The following is an 18,838-nucleotide window of genomic DNA, read 5'->3' as shown; positions in this document are numbered from 1 at the left end:
AATATTGTTGAATTCATTTTTTTTTAACTTTAAAACCTTGTCAATTTTGATTGACTCACGGATATTGCTGTAAAAGAATTGGTTTAAAGATTTAATTGAAAGAAAATGTTGTTCACGTCTGTTTAAATACTGTTGGATTGAGTTTTTTAAAAAATTTTTTAAATTTATTTATTTATTTTTTTAAGTTTAAAAACCTTGCTAATTTAGATTAACTCACGGGTATTGCTGTTAAAGGAATTGGTTTAAAGATTTAGTTTAAAGAAAATGTTCTATTTGAATATTGTTGAATTCAGTTTTTTTTTACTTTAAAACCTTGTTAATTTAAATTGACTCACGGATGTTGCTGTAAAAGAATTGGTTTAAAGATTTAATTTAAAGAAAATGTTGTTCGCGTCTGTTTAAAAACTGTTGAATTGAGCTTTTTTTTAGTTTTAAAACCTTGTTAATTTAGATTGAGTCACGGATATTGCTACTTGGTTTAAAGATTTTATTTCAAGAAAATGTTATTCGTGTCTGTTTAAAGATGGTTGAATTGAGTTTTTGTTTTACTTTAAAAACCTTGCTAATTTAGATTGACTCCCGGATATTGCCGTCAAAAGAATTGGTTTAAAGATTTAATTTGAAGAAAATGCTTTACGTGTCCGTTTAAATACTGCTGAATTCAGTTTTTTACTCTTAAAATCCTGTTAGATTAGGTCAGAGATTTTGCTGTAAAAAAAACTGGTTTAAAGATTTAATTTTAAATAAAATATTTTTCATGTGTGTTTAAATACTGTTCAATAAAGTTTTTTACTTTAAAAATCCTGTTAAATAGATTGATTCACGGATATTGCTGCCAAAAGAATTGGTTTAAAGATTTAATTTAAGGAAAATGTTTTTCATGTCTGTTTAAATACTGTTGAATTGAGATTTTTATATTAAAAATCCTTTTAAATAAATTGATGAGAATTCTGTAAATGTTTAAATCTCACGAGAATTTCATTTCTAAAAAAAAAAAATCTATACTTACAATTATTGCTAAAAAATATTGTTAATTATATTCTCCCAAGATAATTTGCATAAACTTCTCCGTTATATTAAATAATTTTCGAATAAATTTTTATTCTTTTCTGTTCCAATAAATCTAATTCGAATTTGCTTTTATGTTCTCGGTGGGATGTGAGCATAGATGATAAATATATTAATTTTCTTTCTGGAATCGTTAAATGTATGAATTCTAAATTACAGTTTTTGCAGTAAATTGCATCATATAAATAAATTCACTGTCTTTTACATGAATTACATCCTATTTTCATGTTTTTTTCCACATGTTTTGGCGTTACTAAAAACGAAAATTGGTGGTAAGTTCTTTACTTCAAAAGAACTCTAATGGATCTTTTTTGGTGTTTAATACACCAAGAACTATTCTTGTTGTTTTATTACACCACATGGAGAAAATAGTTCTGGTTAATTTACTGTATTGTTATGGTATTGACATTTCTTATAAAAACACCATATTTTTGTTAAATAAAACCAACATATACGGTTATTTAAACCATTAATTTGGTAATTTTTCCGTTCACATGGTTTACCGGAAATTCTTATTTTTAAAATCTTAGTTTTTATTATCACACATTTAGTAAAAAAATGCAAAATTGAGAAGTATATTTAATCGAGTAAATGATTTTTATGCTAAGCTCTAAGTTATCATGGAAAAACTATCAAACTTTGCACATTTATCAGATTTTTTTTCCACCTATTATAAAACCATATTTTATTGCTGAATTTACGAAAATCATCACCAAAGCGCTTCTGTAAATATAACCGAGAGTTTTGATATTCTTATAGAGCCAGAAGCATAGTAAATTTAATCATATTCTAATAGTTTTGACAATATGTCTTATTTCAGGAATAAAGAACCAACTTTCCGGTTCAAAATCTATTTCAAAACATTTTACAGCGTGAGTAGGTTTTTATGTTGTCATTTTCTTGTCTTATTGAAATCATTAATAACATTAACTACATAGATTTACCTGAGTTACTTCAAGAAATCCTGTTGTTTTATGCGGAATGCAAACGTCTAGACCGAAATGCTAAATTAAATTAAAATTAAATGCTGTAAAATGGCAAATTGTCATTTTCCTGGCTGTCATTCCCCTGGCTTATAAATGCCAGTCACCTGAATTTTTTTTAAACAGTCTAATGTAAAGAGGGAAAGTAAATATTAACCAAATACCCAGTTTATGTAAGATTTTAATATGCTTGTATGTAATCAAAGTTATTTATTTGTTTAATGCTTGATTATTATACACGATTTTATTCTGTAGGTACATATCAACAACAAAAACGTTTTTGATTCTTTCTACAGTGGATAAAAGAATTAATTTAAACAATTCATGGTCCATCTAATGCAGAGGCTTTAGGTTTTTTTTTCAAAGCACAGATAGCTAAAATATAGAGGATAAGCTAAGGACATCACTGTACAATTTAATTCTGTACAAAATTAAATTCATTCATCAATTAAATTCTGTACAATCTAAACTCTACTTGGGTGCTTAAATTAAAAAAAATGTAATTATTTGAAATATTTTAAATTTAAATAATATAATAAAAAAATTTCAGATGTAAATTACTATAAAATTAATTTTACTAGGTAATTTTAAAGCATGGGGCCTAAAAACAATCAAGGAAAAATAAATTGCGGAAAAAACGAGAAGACGAGAAGAAATGGTAGGTTCAAATTGTTCACAATTAGTTTTGGAATTTATTTAAATAGAAAGTTAAAATTAACTTTTCAACTTTGTCTTTTCGAGTTTCTTAAGTTGAGTTACTTACCATTAGCTTAGAATGATTGTTTTCTTAACTTCTAAGTCATTATGTCATTTTCTTGGCATTCTAAATTTGGTGAATTAAAATTTTTTTTCTAGAACAAATGTCAATAAACTACACTGCTGTCTGTAAGGTATTAACAAATATAATTAAATAAATATACAAAAAAATTAGATTGTTTGGAGGACTTTAAATTCGAAGAAATTTTTTTCTAAATAATGTTTTCAAATAAATCCAAAATTTTTGTTCCAAATGTTTCGAAAAATGTTTCAAAAGAATCACCCATAAGTTGGTTATTAAGACTAACGAATATTTAATGCACCGAAACGACATTACTTTCCGGTCCCCCTTATATAATTAATTCGTTAGATAAGATAGTTCAATGTGTCTCAATATCTTAAACACCTTTTTTTATAATATCATTCATTCCAAAAATACGCAGCTTTATAAAAGTAAATAATTGATATACATAATTGATATTAAAAATAAATGTAAACTGTGTATTATGTCATAAAAGGAAATGAATTAAGGGAAAAGACACCCTGTAAATTGCCCAGACAATTTGATCTGAAAAGCAACATTCATTAATTTGTTTGCCGATCGTTTCTTATAAACAAAAATAAAAATAAGGTTGGTACACTTACCAATGACCCAGAAGAAAATAAGCCATTCCACAAACGATAGAGGCGGACCTCGAACATTTTGGCGAGATCTTTCACTTCCCTCCGTCCTTGTAGAAGCCAAAACCAGCAGTAAAAGAAAAAATCCGAAAGAGGCACTGGAATAAGATAATATTTAATTTGAAGATAATGATACTATTCATGTTTTTATCCATAACATTCAGTAATTTAGAAGAATAGTACTCAATGACAATAAATACAGGAGGTGGAAAAAATAGTGGAAACAATTTTGTTCATATTTCTGAAGAAATACTTAAAGAATTATTTTATAACTTCAGATAAATGACGCCTGCATTGTTGGGGATCCCCATTAAAGTGTCTTTGCTTTTGACTGTTTTCTTTCCTTATGGAATCATATTTCGGTGTATGAAAGTTTATTGTGGTATTATCATTTGTTATTTAATTTTGTCTTATTACACGAAATAATATTGGTAGAGAACTCCTTATCATTTATCATTTGAAAACTAATTGAAACATTGTTTCGAAACTTTTTAAATGTTTAAAATATTCTTATCAGACTTCTCTTATTAGTTGCTAAATACGATTCTCTATGAAATTAAGGCAAAGCAATTTAAAATTTTTCCCATGCATTCGCAGTATAATAGCATGGAACTCAGGCATACTCATATCTTGTGCAGTTTTAAACCAATTATTCTCAAATTTTAAAGCAATATTTTAGCAATTAATTTTAAATTGTTCTAGAAATTTTGTTTTGTTTTATTGAATATTTTTAAAGTTAGAGCAAAAAAAGGAAAAAAAGAACGTGATACTAGTTTTTTTTAATAAAAATGTTCATATCTCCATAAATATTAAAGCTAGGCTTACGAAATTTTGTGCAATTATTGCATATAATGACCGAAATAATTGTTGCAAGTTATAAATTTATTGCTATATTATTTAGCATAGGGTGGGGGAAAACATTATTTTCCGTTTGTAATGTACTGTAGGTTCCTGAAGCTTCTAAAATCTTTAAACCTCATTGATAAGTGCGAGAAATCGCATGATCTAAGCAAATTTGAAGATATAAAATGATTTTTTAAGCATTTCTTGAGGAGTACGAAAAAAATGTATCAGCATAGCAGCGTTCCCATTATTTTTTTCCACCCCCCCTTCATTGATGCATTTCTTATGTCAAAAATACACACGGAAATAACTATGTATAGAATTCACCACATTCTGAATAATGTAATGAAAGGGTAGAACTCCTAGCATTCTAAGGTTATGAAAATAAAATTGACAATAAATAAATTTGTATTTTTAAAATAATTTTATACTTAGGCTGAGGTTTACGCAGTTTTATAACAGTGGGAAATGAAATGAAATTAATATTCAAATGTACCTTAATGTATCCAGTACTTGTAGAAACTTTAATAATTGATTTATAATATAAAATAAAGAGAATTAGAAAATAAAATTGATTGCTAATGAATTATTATTTTTAAGTCAGTTCATTCAACATACTGAGAGAAAAATGGCTTTTTATTTTCAAAACAACTAAGTTGAATACATTATTTTCATACATGTCTTAACGTAAATAGGAAAAAGCAGGGTAAGATAGAGTATCTAAGATTTGAAGATCTGTTGGAGCTTAATTGCTCGACATAGAAACTGTCAGATTTAATCAAGACATTTACTGTTTTATTGTGTACACTATATCAGTCCTAAAAAGTCATAAATGTAATTTTTTAATACCTGATTTTTTTGCAGAAAAAATATAGATAACGCTCAGTCTTACCCACTAGTAGGGTAAGACTAGGTAAACATTTAAACTAACTTTATAAGAAATTTAGAAATACTAGAATTTCTCGGAAAAAGAAACCAGTTCTATTTTATATGACAGTTTAAGAAAATCATGCATGTAATTTATATGGGTGATGTGTGTAATTATCTTCTTCCTCTGCTGCACTGCAGCTTTCACGAGCCCAGGATAGACGCGCATGAAGGGGAGAAAGCAAGACTGAGTAGCACCCGGTCTTATCCTAAGAGTAGAGCGTATCGAAATGAAGCAGAACTGTGCTATTACTGGACTAATTCCCTATTTTTTGTTAGGTTATGAATCATTAGTAAGCGTATAATAAGCCGGACTAAAAATAATTTTGATAACTCCAATGACTAATAAATAAGATCAATAAAATGTTGGAGTAGTAAAACAAGCTTATCTACCCAGACGCAATAAATTACTCCGCAACCAGCCAATATGGTAGATCCTTCTCTTTGACTACTAGATTGTAATGCAGAATTTTCCACTAAAAAATTGAACTACCCAATCGGGGTACCTGGTCTTACCCTGTTTCACCCCACTCTCCCACTGTTCAGATTATAATAATATAAAACATAACATTAAATAATGAGCATTAGAAAGTAACATTAATGGGTTATGAATTTTTAAACAGTTCATTATTCAAGATAAAGAAAAACGATGCTGCTTATTTTTTGGACACTAAAATTGAATACGGAATTTTCATATCTATCTGAATGCATATAAATCCTGCACAAATATTAATAACACATACTTTATATAAAAAGGTTCAAAATGAAGATAAAACAAAGGAAAATTGCAGACATATGAAAAAAGGAGGGAAAGGAAAAAAAAAAAAAAAAAATAACAAACAACTGGGAAAAAAGGCTAAATTTTTTTTAAAAAATCCGTGAAATAAAAGATATAATCTTTTCATCAGCGCACACTTGCATCAATATAGCCAAAGCAATATATATATATATATATATATATATATATATATATATATATATATATATATATATATATATATATATATATATATATATATATCAACAGAAAAAATAAACGGATTTGTGTTGGAGTGAATGTTGATATTTAAGAATCGCAAGTTAACACTCCGCTGTTATTGTTGATATTTAATAATAATTGTGTTAACATCAACATAATTGTTATATCAACAATATTTTAATATTATTGATATTATAAATTAGCATTAGTTAATGCGTTAATATCAACAATATTAACGAATGTTGATATTTACAATAATTGTGCTTCTTCTTATTAGTATTTCATGGGAATGGGGCAAAGCTATGATAAACCACATTTTATCAAAAAATGACATCTATACATCAAACTGTTCCATAGTTTAGCTTTGAAATAAATACTTTGCAAAAAATTTTTACATTTAGAACAACCCAATTTTTACGAGTTAAAAGCACAATATGCAGAAAAACATTTTTTAAAATAAAATTTGGCTTATTTTTATATTGCTCCAAGTTCTTCAAATTGAAGACACTTTGTGTACAAATAAAAATATCAGCTGATTGTATTAGGCGTCAAACATTCAGTTAATTATTGTGGATTGTTTTATTATCAAAACTGACTTAGAACTAATATTTTGCAGTGTCCAGAAGAAAAGTGTCATGTTCTTTTTTTTACAAATTTTCTAGCTAATTTATTTTACAGTATATATTTAATGATTTCTTAGAGTTGCAAAGATCAAAAGCATATTTGTTTTTAAATATGTTTTTGATCTTCGAACTGTACGCTTTTGATAAGCATCTTATGCTTTTGATATTCTTTAAATAAAACAATATCAGCAGTTGATAACAGGGTGTAAACTGTTATTGCACCTAATACTGTTGAAATGTTTTCCCGTGGTCTTTGATAGGTTAAATTAATTTTATAAAATAAGACAGTTTTAAATAGAGGTCTTATTTTAATAGTAAGTCAACTTTAATAAATTAATTAGTTAGCCTTGCTTTTCAGCTAATACAAGTTATATATTTTCTTCTTTAAAATTTTTAAACCTCCAGCTTATTTTTCACTGCCTAAAGAAGCACATCAAAATACTAAGCACTCAATTGACTAAACTTTTGCATCTCAAAGAGAATAATTAAAGAAGTTAGCCTACTGTCTAAATGAACGGTTCCCAAATGGATGTTCTGTGGAAACCTAGAGTTCTTCTTTCCTAGAGTACTTCTTCCTAGAGTACCTTCCTTTTAACTAATTATGATTTTCGAATCTTATAATTATTTTCATATCGAATTACTAGTCAAATATGTATTTAATATTTCTGTTATTTTTATGAAATTATTTAATGAAAATACTTGTGAAGAAAGGAAATAAAAACAATGTTTTTTCTATGAATGAATAACAAAAAACATATGCAATTATGAAAAAGTGCCTTTGCATTTTGCATCGAATAAAAATAATAAAATTCAACAATGAAGAAGTATGTTTCTATGATAACCCTTTTTAACGTTCATTTTTGTCCTTTTCCTTCCTTTTTTAACGGAAACCATATTTCAGCTAATTCAGGTTCCTGAAAGGGTCGCAGGGGTTCCGAGAGTTAGTACCTTCTTTTTAACTAATTATGATTTTCGAATCTTGTAATTATATTCATATCGAATTAATAGTCAAATATATATTTAATATTTTTGTTATTTTTATGAAATTATTTAATGAAAATGCTTGTGAAGAAAGGAAATAAAAACAATGTTTTTTCTATGAATGAATAATAAAAAACATATGCATTTATGAAAAAAAGTGCCTTTGCATTTTGCATCGAATAAAAATAATAAGATTCAACAATGATGAAGTATGTTTATCTGATAACCCTTTTTAACGTTCCTTTTCGTCCTTTTTCCTTTCTAATTTAACGGAAACCTTATTTCAGTTAATTCATTTTAAGTTAATGCACGCACTAAAATCAAATTAAGAACTATACTAGATCAGTGAATTCAACAGTCCAGTAAATTCAATAATAAAACCCAATTTTAAAACTAATCTTCATTCTAATCTTCATCTAATCTGAGGAAAAAATTTCATTCTTCATTAATTCACTATATTATTAACAAAAATAAAAAATTCATATATCATTACATATTTGCAAAATATTTAATATTTTTTCGTTAATTAACATTATAACACTCGCTGATGAAATTTATTCATCTAGTCTCGGCGTTTCCACAAAATATATTTCAACTAATTCCTTTTAAGTTATTACACTCACTAAAATCAAATTAAGAACTATACTAGATACAGCTTTTGATCAGTGAATTCAACAGTCCAGTGAATTCAATAATAAAACACAATATTAAAACTAATTTTGGTAAACGATATATGATGAAAAAATTTCAGTCTTCATTAATTCACTATATTATTAACAAAAATAAAAAAATTCATATATCATTACATATTTTCAAAATGTTTAATATTCTTTCGTTAATTAACATTCTCACACTCGCTGATGAAATTTCCTCATCAAGTCTCGGCGTTTCACCAAAATATATTTCAGCTAATTCCTTTTAAGTTAATACACACACTAAAATCAAATTAAGAACTATACTAGATACAGCTTTAGATCAGTGAATTCAACAGTCCAGTGAATTCAATAATAAAACCCAATTTTAAAACTAATCTTGGTAACACGATATATGATGAAAAAATTTCATTCTTCATTAATTCACTATATTATTAACAAAAATAAAAAATTCATATATCATTACATATTTTCAAAATGTTTAATATTCTTTCGTTAATTAACATTCTCACACTCGCTGATGAAATTTCCTCATCAAGTCTCGGCGTTTCACCAAAATATATTTCAGCTAATTCCTTTTAAGTTAATACACACACTAAAATCAAATTAAGAACTATACTAGATACAGCTTTAGATCAGTGAATTCAACAGTCCAGTGAATTCAATAATAAAACCCAATTTTAAAACTAATCTTGGTAACACGATATATGATGAAAAAATTTCAGTCTTCATTAATTCACTATATTATTAACAAAAATAAAAAAATTCATATATCATTACATATTTTCAAAATGTTTAATATTCTTTCGTTAATTAACATTCTCACACTCGCTGATGAAATTTCCTCATCAAGTCTCGGCGTTTCACCAAAATATATTTCAGCTAATTCCTTTTAAGTTAATACACACACTAAAATCAAATTAAGAACTATACTAGATACAGCTTTAGATCAGTGAATTCAACAGTCCAGTGAATTCAATAATAAAACCCAATTTTAAAACTAATCTTGGTAACACGATATATGATGAAAAAATTTCATTCTTCATTAATTCACTATATTATTAACAAAAATAAAAAATTCATATATCAATACATATTTTCAAAATATTTAATATTCTTTCGTTAATTAACATTCTCACACTCGCTGATGAAATTTATTCATCAAGTCTCGGCGTTTCACCAAAATATATTTCAGCTAATTCCTTTTAAGTTAATACACACACTAAAATCAAATTAAGAACTATTCTAGATACAGCTTTAGATTAGTGAATTCAACAGTCCAGTGAATTCAGTAATAAAACCCAATTTTAAAACTAATCTTGGTAAAACGATATATGATGAAAAAATTTCAGTCTTCATTAATTCACTATATTATTAACAAAAATAAAAAAATTCATATATCATTACATATTTTCTAAATGTTTAATATTCTTTCGTTAATTAACATTCTCACACTCGCTGATGAAATTTATTCATCAAGTCTCGGCGTTTCACCAAAATATGTTTCAGCTAATTCATTTTAAGTTAATACACACACTAAAATCAAGTTAAGAACTATACTAGATACAGCTTTAGATCAGTGAATTCAACAGTCCAGTGAATTCAATAATAAAACCCAATTTTAAAACTAATCTTGGTAACACGATATATGATGAAAAAATTTCATTCTTCATTAATTCACTATATTATTAACAAAAATAAAAAATTCATATATCAATACATATTTTCAAAATATTTAATATTCTTTCGTTAATTAACATTCTCACACTCGCTGATGAAATTTATTCATCAAGTCTCGGCGTTTCACCAAAATATATTTCAGCTAATTCCTTTTAAGTTAATACACACACTAAAATCAAATTAAGAACTATTCTAGATACAGCTTTAGATTAGTGAATTCAACAGTCCAGTGAATTCAACAGTCCAGTGAATTCAATAATAAAACCCAATTTTAAAACTAATCTTGGTAAAACGATATATGATGAAAAAATTTCAGTCTTCATTAATTCACTATATTATTAACAAAAATAAAAAAATTCATATATCATTACATATTTTCTAAATGTTTAATATTCTTTCGTTAATTAACATTCTCACACTCGCTGATGAAATTTCCTCATCAAGTCTCGGCGTTTCACCAAAATATATTTCAGCTAATTCCTTTTAAGTTAATACACACACTAAAATCAAATTAAGAACTATTCTAGATACAGCTTTAGATTAGTGAATTCAACAGTCCAGTGAATTCAACAGTCCAGTGAATTCAATAATAAAACCCAATTTTAAAACTAATCTTGGTAAAACGATATATGATGAAAAAATTTCAGTCTTCATTAATTCACTATATTATTAACAAAAATAAAAAAATTCATATATCATTACATATTTTCAAAATGTTTAATATTCTTTCGTTAATTAACATTCTCACACTCGCTGATGAAATTTCCTCATCAAGTCTCGGCGTTTCACCAAAATATATTTCAGCTAATTCCTTTTAAGTTAATACACACACTAAAATCAAATTAAGAACTATTCTAGATACAGCTTTAGATTAGTGAATTCAACAGTCCAGTGAATTCAACAGTCCAGTGAATTCAATAATAAAACCCAATTTTAAAACTAATCTTGGTAAAACGATATATGATGAAAAAATTTCAGTCTTCATTAATTCACTATATTATTAACAAAAATAAAAAAATTCATATATCATTACATATTTTCTAAATGTTTAATATTCTTTCGTTAATTAACATTCTCACACTCGCTGATGAAATTTATTCATCAAGTCTCGGCGTTTCACCAAAATATGTTTCAGCTAATTCATTTTAAGTTAATACACACACTAAAATCAAGTTAAGAACTATACTAGATACAGCTTTAGATCAGTGAATTCAACAGTCCAGTGAATTCAATAATAAAACTCAATTTTAAACCTGATCATGGTAAAACGATATGTGATGAGAAAATTTCATTCTCCATTAATTCACTATGTTACTAACAAAAATAAAAATATCATATATGATTACATATTTTCAAAATATTTAATATTCTTTCGTTAATTAATATTCTCACACTCGCTGATGAAATTTATTCATCAAGCCTGTAGTGTTTCACCAAAATAAGGTGAATCATTTAGCTTTTCGAAGCCCAAATAAATTGGGTACTGCTGATCTAAATATTGCCTTCTATAAAGGAACTCAGAGCAGTAGAACTTAATATGCATTTAATAGAATTCAATTTCCCTGCACACTGTAAAAAAATTCTGGATATAATTACGGTGTAAAGTACCGGCACTTTAGATGCATCATCCGTAAAATCCTTTTTATCGTAAAATCCATTTTTACTGTAAAATGTTAAGCAGTAATTTTTACAGTAATTATATTAATTACTATAAATATTATATTTTGCAGTAATTATATTTAATTAGAGTGATTAAGTGATTTTAAGGCAATTATTACTGTAAAAAATTAATGTATATCTGATTTTTTGTTGATTACCGTAACATATTTCGATAAAAATAGATCTTACGTTATAAAGTATCGGAACCAACTCTGAGTGCGGTACATTTTACAGAAATTTGTTCCAGAATTTTTTGCAGTGTTGTCGCAAGAAATTAAATAAACCTCCACACAATTCATTTTTTTTAAATTTTAACATACTAAATTCAATTGAAATAGCAAAAAACATGAACTTTCTTAATACTGAATTTATAAAACATAAAATAGTGTATCTTTTGCTACAAGATTGCCCAAAAACTTTCTCCAAAGTCGAGTGACAGGTCGTCATTACTTATGTCACTGTCCTATCTTTAGTTCACGGTTCCTTGAGCACCAAAAGAAATGCTTCGTTGTTCCCAAAAAGGCGTCAGATAGATTCAATAGTGTTAATCGAAAAACGTTAAACGCAATAAATGTGTTTTACTTCTTTTTTCTGTTATTGAACAGTAAATGACACAGAGAGATTCATTTCCTACATCATGCATGGTCTATAAGCTAGGTTATAATACAGAAAGCGTCTATGAAAGCCTTTTCTTATGCTTTAGGGGAATTCGGGTGGTCAGAATTACCTAACGAAATATTACAAAAAAAAATATTTTAAGATACTGAAAATTAACCTTATAAAAGGTTTTTTTTTTTTTATCTCGGTTCGGATTCATTAATAAATGCAATAGAGGATGCAAAGGATGTTTAATTGAAAAAAGCATTTTTATTATTAAATATCAGTCGGGTTCCTGAGTTTCAGGATGTTTTTATTAATAAATCTGAAGATCTTGAATACATCTAATTCAGTGACATATACCCAGATAATAGGCAACCTTACAGCAGACGTTGTATTTTCAATTTTATTTGATTTACATTGAAAGGTTGACTAATTAATCCTTCTCTTAAACTTAGTAGAAATATTAATGTGCGAAGTCTTTCTCCTTAAAGAATGAATAAAAGCATGCGAAAAACTTAATAAAAATCTCTTATTTTAGTTTTTATTGAGAAGTACTGTAAACTTTATTTCTGCCCTTGATTCATTCTAGCTTCGTCCAGGCTCTCAAATGCAAAATTTTGTTTAGGTTGAAAACTTAATGATCAGATCAACCTTCTTTTTTAAAGCCTTAAAAAAGTAAATAAAAGCCTGCTCAAATAAACCTTATTTCAGTGATGTTCATAAAATCTAAAAGAAACCTTGTGAAGGTGAATTTATCGTAGGTTTTTGAACGCTTTCTACTCTTGATTTTCGACAAATGATTCATCCTGGACTTCAGAAGTTTTTTTTATCCTTATTTTGTAAAGTCAGGTTCAACCTTGAAATAAAAGGCTTGTTTATGCAAGCTTAATGCAAGCCTAATGCGTAAACTAGCATTGTTAAATTTAACATTGTTTTAAGCTTGCATGGTTTATTTGCTAATCATTTATAAACCTGGTTGGGCTTTTCGATAAAGGTTGATGCTGACATTAAAATCAACCTTGCACTGCTATCTGGGTAATAATTTCACAATCTTTAAGCTTCATGCACTGTAAAAACTGCTATGTAATATCTCTACGAATATGATGTTGACCAACAACTTTATTTCAGATTAATCGAGTTTTCATATGCAATTCAAGTGATGCACTCGTAATTTAAACTCTAGCACTTATAATGGAATAAGCATACACCAAAATCTTGCTCATTTACACCAAACCAGTATAATTTTCACTTTTGAAAAAAAACGATGTTGGCGAGCTTGGAATGTCGCCAATAATTGTTTTGAAATCAAAATGAGTTGTCGTGAATGAGTAGAGGTCTTTGATGTTGCTGTACATCAACCAAAAGAAAAGTTGTATGTTTTTGGTTGCGTAATATGAATAACTATATTTTAATTTTTAAATCTCTGTGAACAGTATTAAGTAATTTTATAATGAATAATTTCTAATCGCTTCCGTTCTCTTAAACCTATTTCTAATATGTTTTTACACTTTCTCTGTGCTTCGTGTATGTTTAATTTACAAACTAATTTTATTTTATCAATTAGTGTATATATGCATTCTAAACTAATGATTCTTACTTAATATTTTATCATAAAAGTAACTTTACTGACTGTTACGTGTGTCTTCTCTTACCGTAATTAAAATTTTAGTGCTACTCAATGCAAAAAAAAGAATGGTGGTAGCTCCATTACACCAATGAGTATAAAAGAACATTTTTGGTATAGTGAAACATCACTTTGGCGTAAAGTAGTTGCCACCATTTTTGGTGTTAAGATACGTAAAAATTGTTTGCAGTGTCCCTCAATGAGCACTTTCAAAATGCAACTTTAAAATCCTTGTGAAAAATGAAAACAAAAAAAAATCACATAGTGAGAGTCGAAATAAAATATTTAAGGGTGAAAAAATCAAAAAAAAAAAAAATGAAAAGAAAAGAAAATCAGTGAATCTATAGAAAGAAACAGGTTAAAAATTTAGGGAGTTTATAGCAATCAAAAAATTTAACTTCTTTTTGGCTTTTTCTTTCAATCAAACAGGTTTTGTTATTTTGTATATCTGCCTTCCTCAGTAGTGATTTGTGAATTTTCAACTTAAATATTAATTTCTGACTCCCAATGCACATACTTTCTTATATTCATTTAAAACAAGTATTCTGAAATTATATATTAAGGGTGATATAACTCTGCGCTTTTTTAATACAATTTTTTGCTTTCTAAGAAGATTTAAAAAAATAAATAAATGACAATTTTTATTTTGAGTTTTACTTTTAAATCTCTAATAGTAAAAAATATTGTCTTTTGTTTATTTCATTTTAACATTCATAAATTTCTTGTAAATTAGAGAATTCTTTAAATTAGAGAAGCTATAAAATTTAACTCTTATGCGTTTAAAAATACAAAAAGAGATGTTATCTTTTGCGTTATTGGTTAACAAAATTATTAGTAATTATTTTATAAGATTTTGTTTTTGAGTCCCAAAATATACCATTTATTTTCATTTTACTGTTTATATCTACAAACCGAAAGAAGTTCTATTTCATAATTATATGTAAAGAAACACTTCCTTATTAAAAATAATTAAATGTTAATTATATAGAAATTATTAAAAATATATTGTTTCTTGATTTAACGTCTATTTTAAGAGAACGTTTGTAAAAAAAAAACATTATGGTTCGATTTCGTCACATAATAAGAATTGCTAAAATATTTTTTTTAAGCATAATAAAAGACATCTGCATTTTATTGATGTTATACGAATTTTATTGTTTGTATAAATTTAGTTTTTCTTTCCTACAATCTAAATCTATTAAACTATCTAATATAGGTGAAGAAAAACGAATATCACAATGAGTTAGGTTGAATAAGAACAATAAAAAATCTTGAAAGTAGTTTTTATTGCTTCCGATTCTTATGCCGCTTAAAATGGAATAAATTTTAAATATTTATAAAACATAAATCTTTTCTCTTTAACTTATAGGAAATAATACCAGACATATGTCACCAAAATAGCAAAGAGGCTGGTTGCAAATTTAAAATTATCGATATTCTTATAGCAGATGCTTGAAACATGTTTTTAACATGGTGTATAAATCCATTGCATTACCCCTTATATTATAAAATATTCGTGTCGTAAAGTATACATAATCGAATCTTAAGTCTTGAAGATCGATAACGTTTTGTTCTATTTTTTACTGAAATATTAATTTCATAATATAAAAACACTTTGTGATAGTCAAATAATAAGCATTTAGTATTTTAAAAGTTTATTTTTCTCTTTTTCTTGGGAAAATAAGCTGCTTTTATTCATTTCAATAATTTCGCCTACATGTTTGCGATTACTTTAATACAAATTATTGAAAATATTAAATGGTTTCGGCCTGCCATTCGTTCTTGTATTGATTTTTGCGCTTAATAAAATAAATTGAACTGTTTTGTTTAAAATCGCATTTGATAATTTCGATGTAATATTGAAAGCTGTAATAGCATGATTATATTGCATTTTTCATGGCAACTATTCACGGCAAATTTTTCATGGCAAATATTCACAGCACATTTTTCACGGCAAATTTCATGACAACTATTTCTCAAATTAAAATAAGGACTTTTAATTTTTTCCCTTAATTTATTTTCTTTTAATTTAAAAGAGTTGACTGTTTAGTTATACGACATACTCCCATCTTTCAAAAAACTCAGTATCTGTAATTGTAAAACACTACAGCAGAATTAGTTGAGTTGACCATTACTTTATACGATTATTATATAAAACTTTCTAACTTAATTCGGAGGAGAATGCCCTTTCTCATAGTAGTTACGGCAGCAAGCTACGAGCATGAAGGTTCTTGGTTCGATCCGACTCAGTGCCAAAGAATATCTATTTCCCATGCTCTCTACATTGATAACAGCGAGTTGGAAATTCTCTCTTTCTCTGACATATTACAACACTATGCTATTTTGTCTTGTTTCACAGTTTAAATTGATTTACAAATTATCAAACAAGGTCAAGGTTTGCTCTGAAGAGCATAACATTAATTTACGGTCAGTAGTCAATCATTTTACGGAAAACATTTATGGGCAGATATATATATTTTGGTAATGATAGCTATACGGGCAGAAATTTATTTTATGATCACTGACTGGAACATTTTTTACAAATTTCTGACCGTAATCTAGCAGTGTATTCTTACGTCTTCGTTTCTATAAAATCATTACGTAATATTACAATTACAAAAACATTACACTAAGTTGTTTTTTAGTCGATAATTTGTTTTTCTGTGATGTTTGGCCTTCTTAACTCACTAAGTATTTTTCTTTGAGTAACTTTTTTTCCCATTTAGAATCCTTCAATACTCAGCAGTATAAACCAACTTTGTAAAAGATCTACAATCGATTTTTTAATTTATTTTTAGGTTGAAATCATAAAAGAAAATAACATTAAAATTTTAAGTTTAGATATTTTTGAATTTGAAATAAATTAACAATCTTTGTTTGTTGAAAAAATACAGAATACAGGTTAAAGCGAGGAATTCTTCAAAATTCCAATATACCGTTCTATAAAAAAATGTCGCTTTTTTAATATTTATAGAAAACTGACGGTACGAAACAAAAGTATTAATATGATCACGCATTTGAATTTTAATTAAACGTCAAATCATCTAAAACAAAAGAAATAAATGGGAGCTTTAATATTTTATATGATTGTTGTAGAAGGTCTAAACTTAGTTATTTATACCGTTGAATACTTTTTGAAAGATCATTAACCTATTGTTACATTTGAATAGTGTTTGAATGCACAGTTTTAATGATAATAGGCAACACAGCACATACTTCCTATCGACTTTATACAGGTGTTTGGTTCCCATGTATATAAACTATAGATAGCTTTGCATGTTTAAAACTTGCACGCTTAAGCTCAAATTAAACATGAGTTTAATATTTGACGCATTAGAATTTATAAGTTGTTCTTGAACTGTAATACACTCTTCGAGCTTTTTGAAAGTAGGAATTAGAAATAATTACTACGTAGGAGTTGCTCATTTGTTTAGGAAGGTTTTATTCTAAAAATTGAAGAAAAAAGGTTGTTCGTTTTATATTTTTAAATTTCATTAATTTTTAAATATCTTTTTACGCAATTTTTTCTTTTATGTTATATTTAATGTTTTTGTTTGTAGTTCGTTATGACGCTTATTTTTGTGATTTTTTTTAAATAAAAATTAGCTACAATACTGATTCATAATTGCTGAGCATTTGTTTAAAGAACAGTTCTAAGAGAATATCATAAATCTGCATGATTTGATCATTTGGTATATACAGGGAGTTTTGCAATTTACTCCCTTAATATATATTTAAAAGATATACTTATCAGACTTGAAGTCTAAATTTAATACACAATATAAAGCACTAATTATAATTTACGGGAGGCAAAAAAAATGCGTTACCAGATTTTCACCAATCAATTGATAAAGCGTGATTCAAAACCTTAAAACCTGTTTGATTGCCGGAGAAAATTCAGAAGAGATCTGTTTGTATATATATATATAAATATATATATATATATATATATATATATATATATATATATATATATATATATATATATATATATATATATATATATATATATATATATATATATATATATATATATATATATATATATATATATATATATATATATATATATATATATATATATATATAACTATGATAAACTATTCCTAAAGCCACTGGACGGAATAGTTTGGATGTATGACCTTTTATACTGGATTAGTTAAATATTTTTTAGTTACTTTTTAATATTTGTAGCCTCTTAAAATTAATTTAATTTTAATTGTCCAGTATAATAAACAGTTTATTTATTTATTTATTTATTTATTTATTTAATTATTTTTATTTTTGTATAAGTGGAATGGGCTCTGGTTCGTAAAGAACCACCCCAAATGAATGCAGGTGATACGTGTATACTTTAAAATTATGTAAGGTTGTATGAATGAAGAATAAAACCTATAAACGGTTTTCTATTCCTGTATGCAGGCTCTGATTTTTAAATAAGTCACCCTATGAAAGATGGATATGTGTATTCTGTAAAATTATGTTAGATTTTTTGAATGAAGGATGAGTCTATAAACGGCTTTCTATCCTGACAGACTGACTTTTAAATTAATTTCCCTATTAATGATTTTTTTTTTTTTTTTTAAGACTGCTAATTTATTCAATCCGTTAAACATTTTTATTTTTATTTCAATTTTATTACCTTTTTACTAATTGTTTCTCATAGATGGCAGCACTAATATTTTACCTAAACATTTTTTCTTCTTCTTCGATCAAATGTTTTTTTAAATTTATTATATTCGATTCAAGCTATAAGCAATATTTTACATCTTCGCGATTTT

General features: G+C 26.5%; 1 protein-coding gene across 2 annotated transcripts in view; it reads right to left on the bottom strand.

The window, feature by feature from the left end:
• LOC107437390 (transient-receptor-potential-like protein) overlaps positions 1 to 18,838 on the bottom strand; it is a 279,014-nt gene that overhangs the window by 60,805 nt on the left and 199,371 nt on the right. For both annotated transcript variants that reach the window (XM_087155809.1, XM_087155810.1), the window contains exon 5: positions 3,453 to 3,586. In XM_087155809.1, the coding sequence (XP_087011935.1) occupies positions 3,453 to 3,586 (134 nt within the window). The remainder of the gene's footprint in view (positions 1 to 3,452; positions 3,587 to 18,838) is intronic.

The sequence above is a fragment of the Parasteatoda tepidariorum genome, chromosome 12 (genome assembly GCF_982258835.1).
Source record: "Parasteatoda tepidariorum strain Cologne lab strain chromosome 12, Ptep-v5.0, whole genome shotgun sequence".
NCBI classification, from domain to species: domain Eukaryota; kingdom Metazoa; phylum Arthropoda; class Arachnida; order Araneae; family Theridiidae; genus Parasteatoda; species Parasteatoda tepidariorum.
Note: the sequence above shows the minus strand (reverse complement) of the source record. Positions and strands in the feature narration are given on the sequence as shown.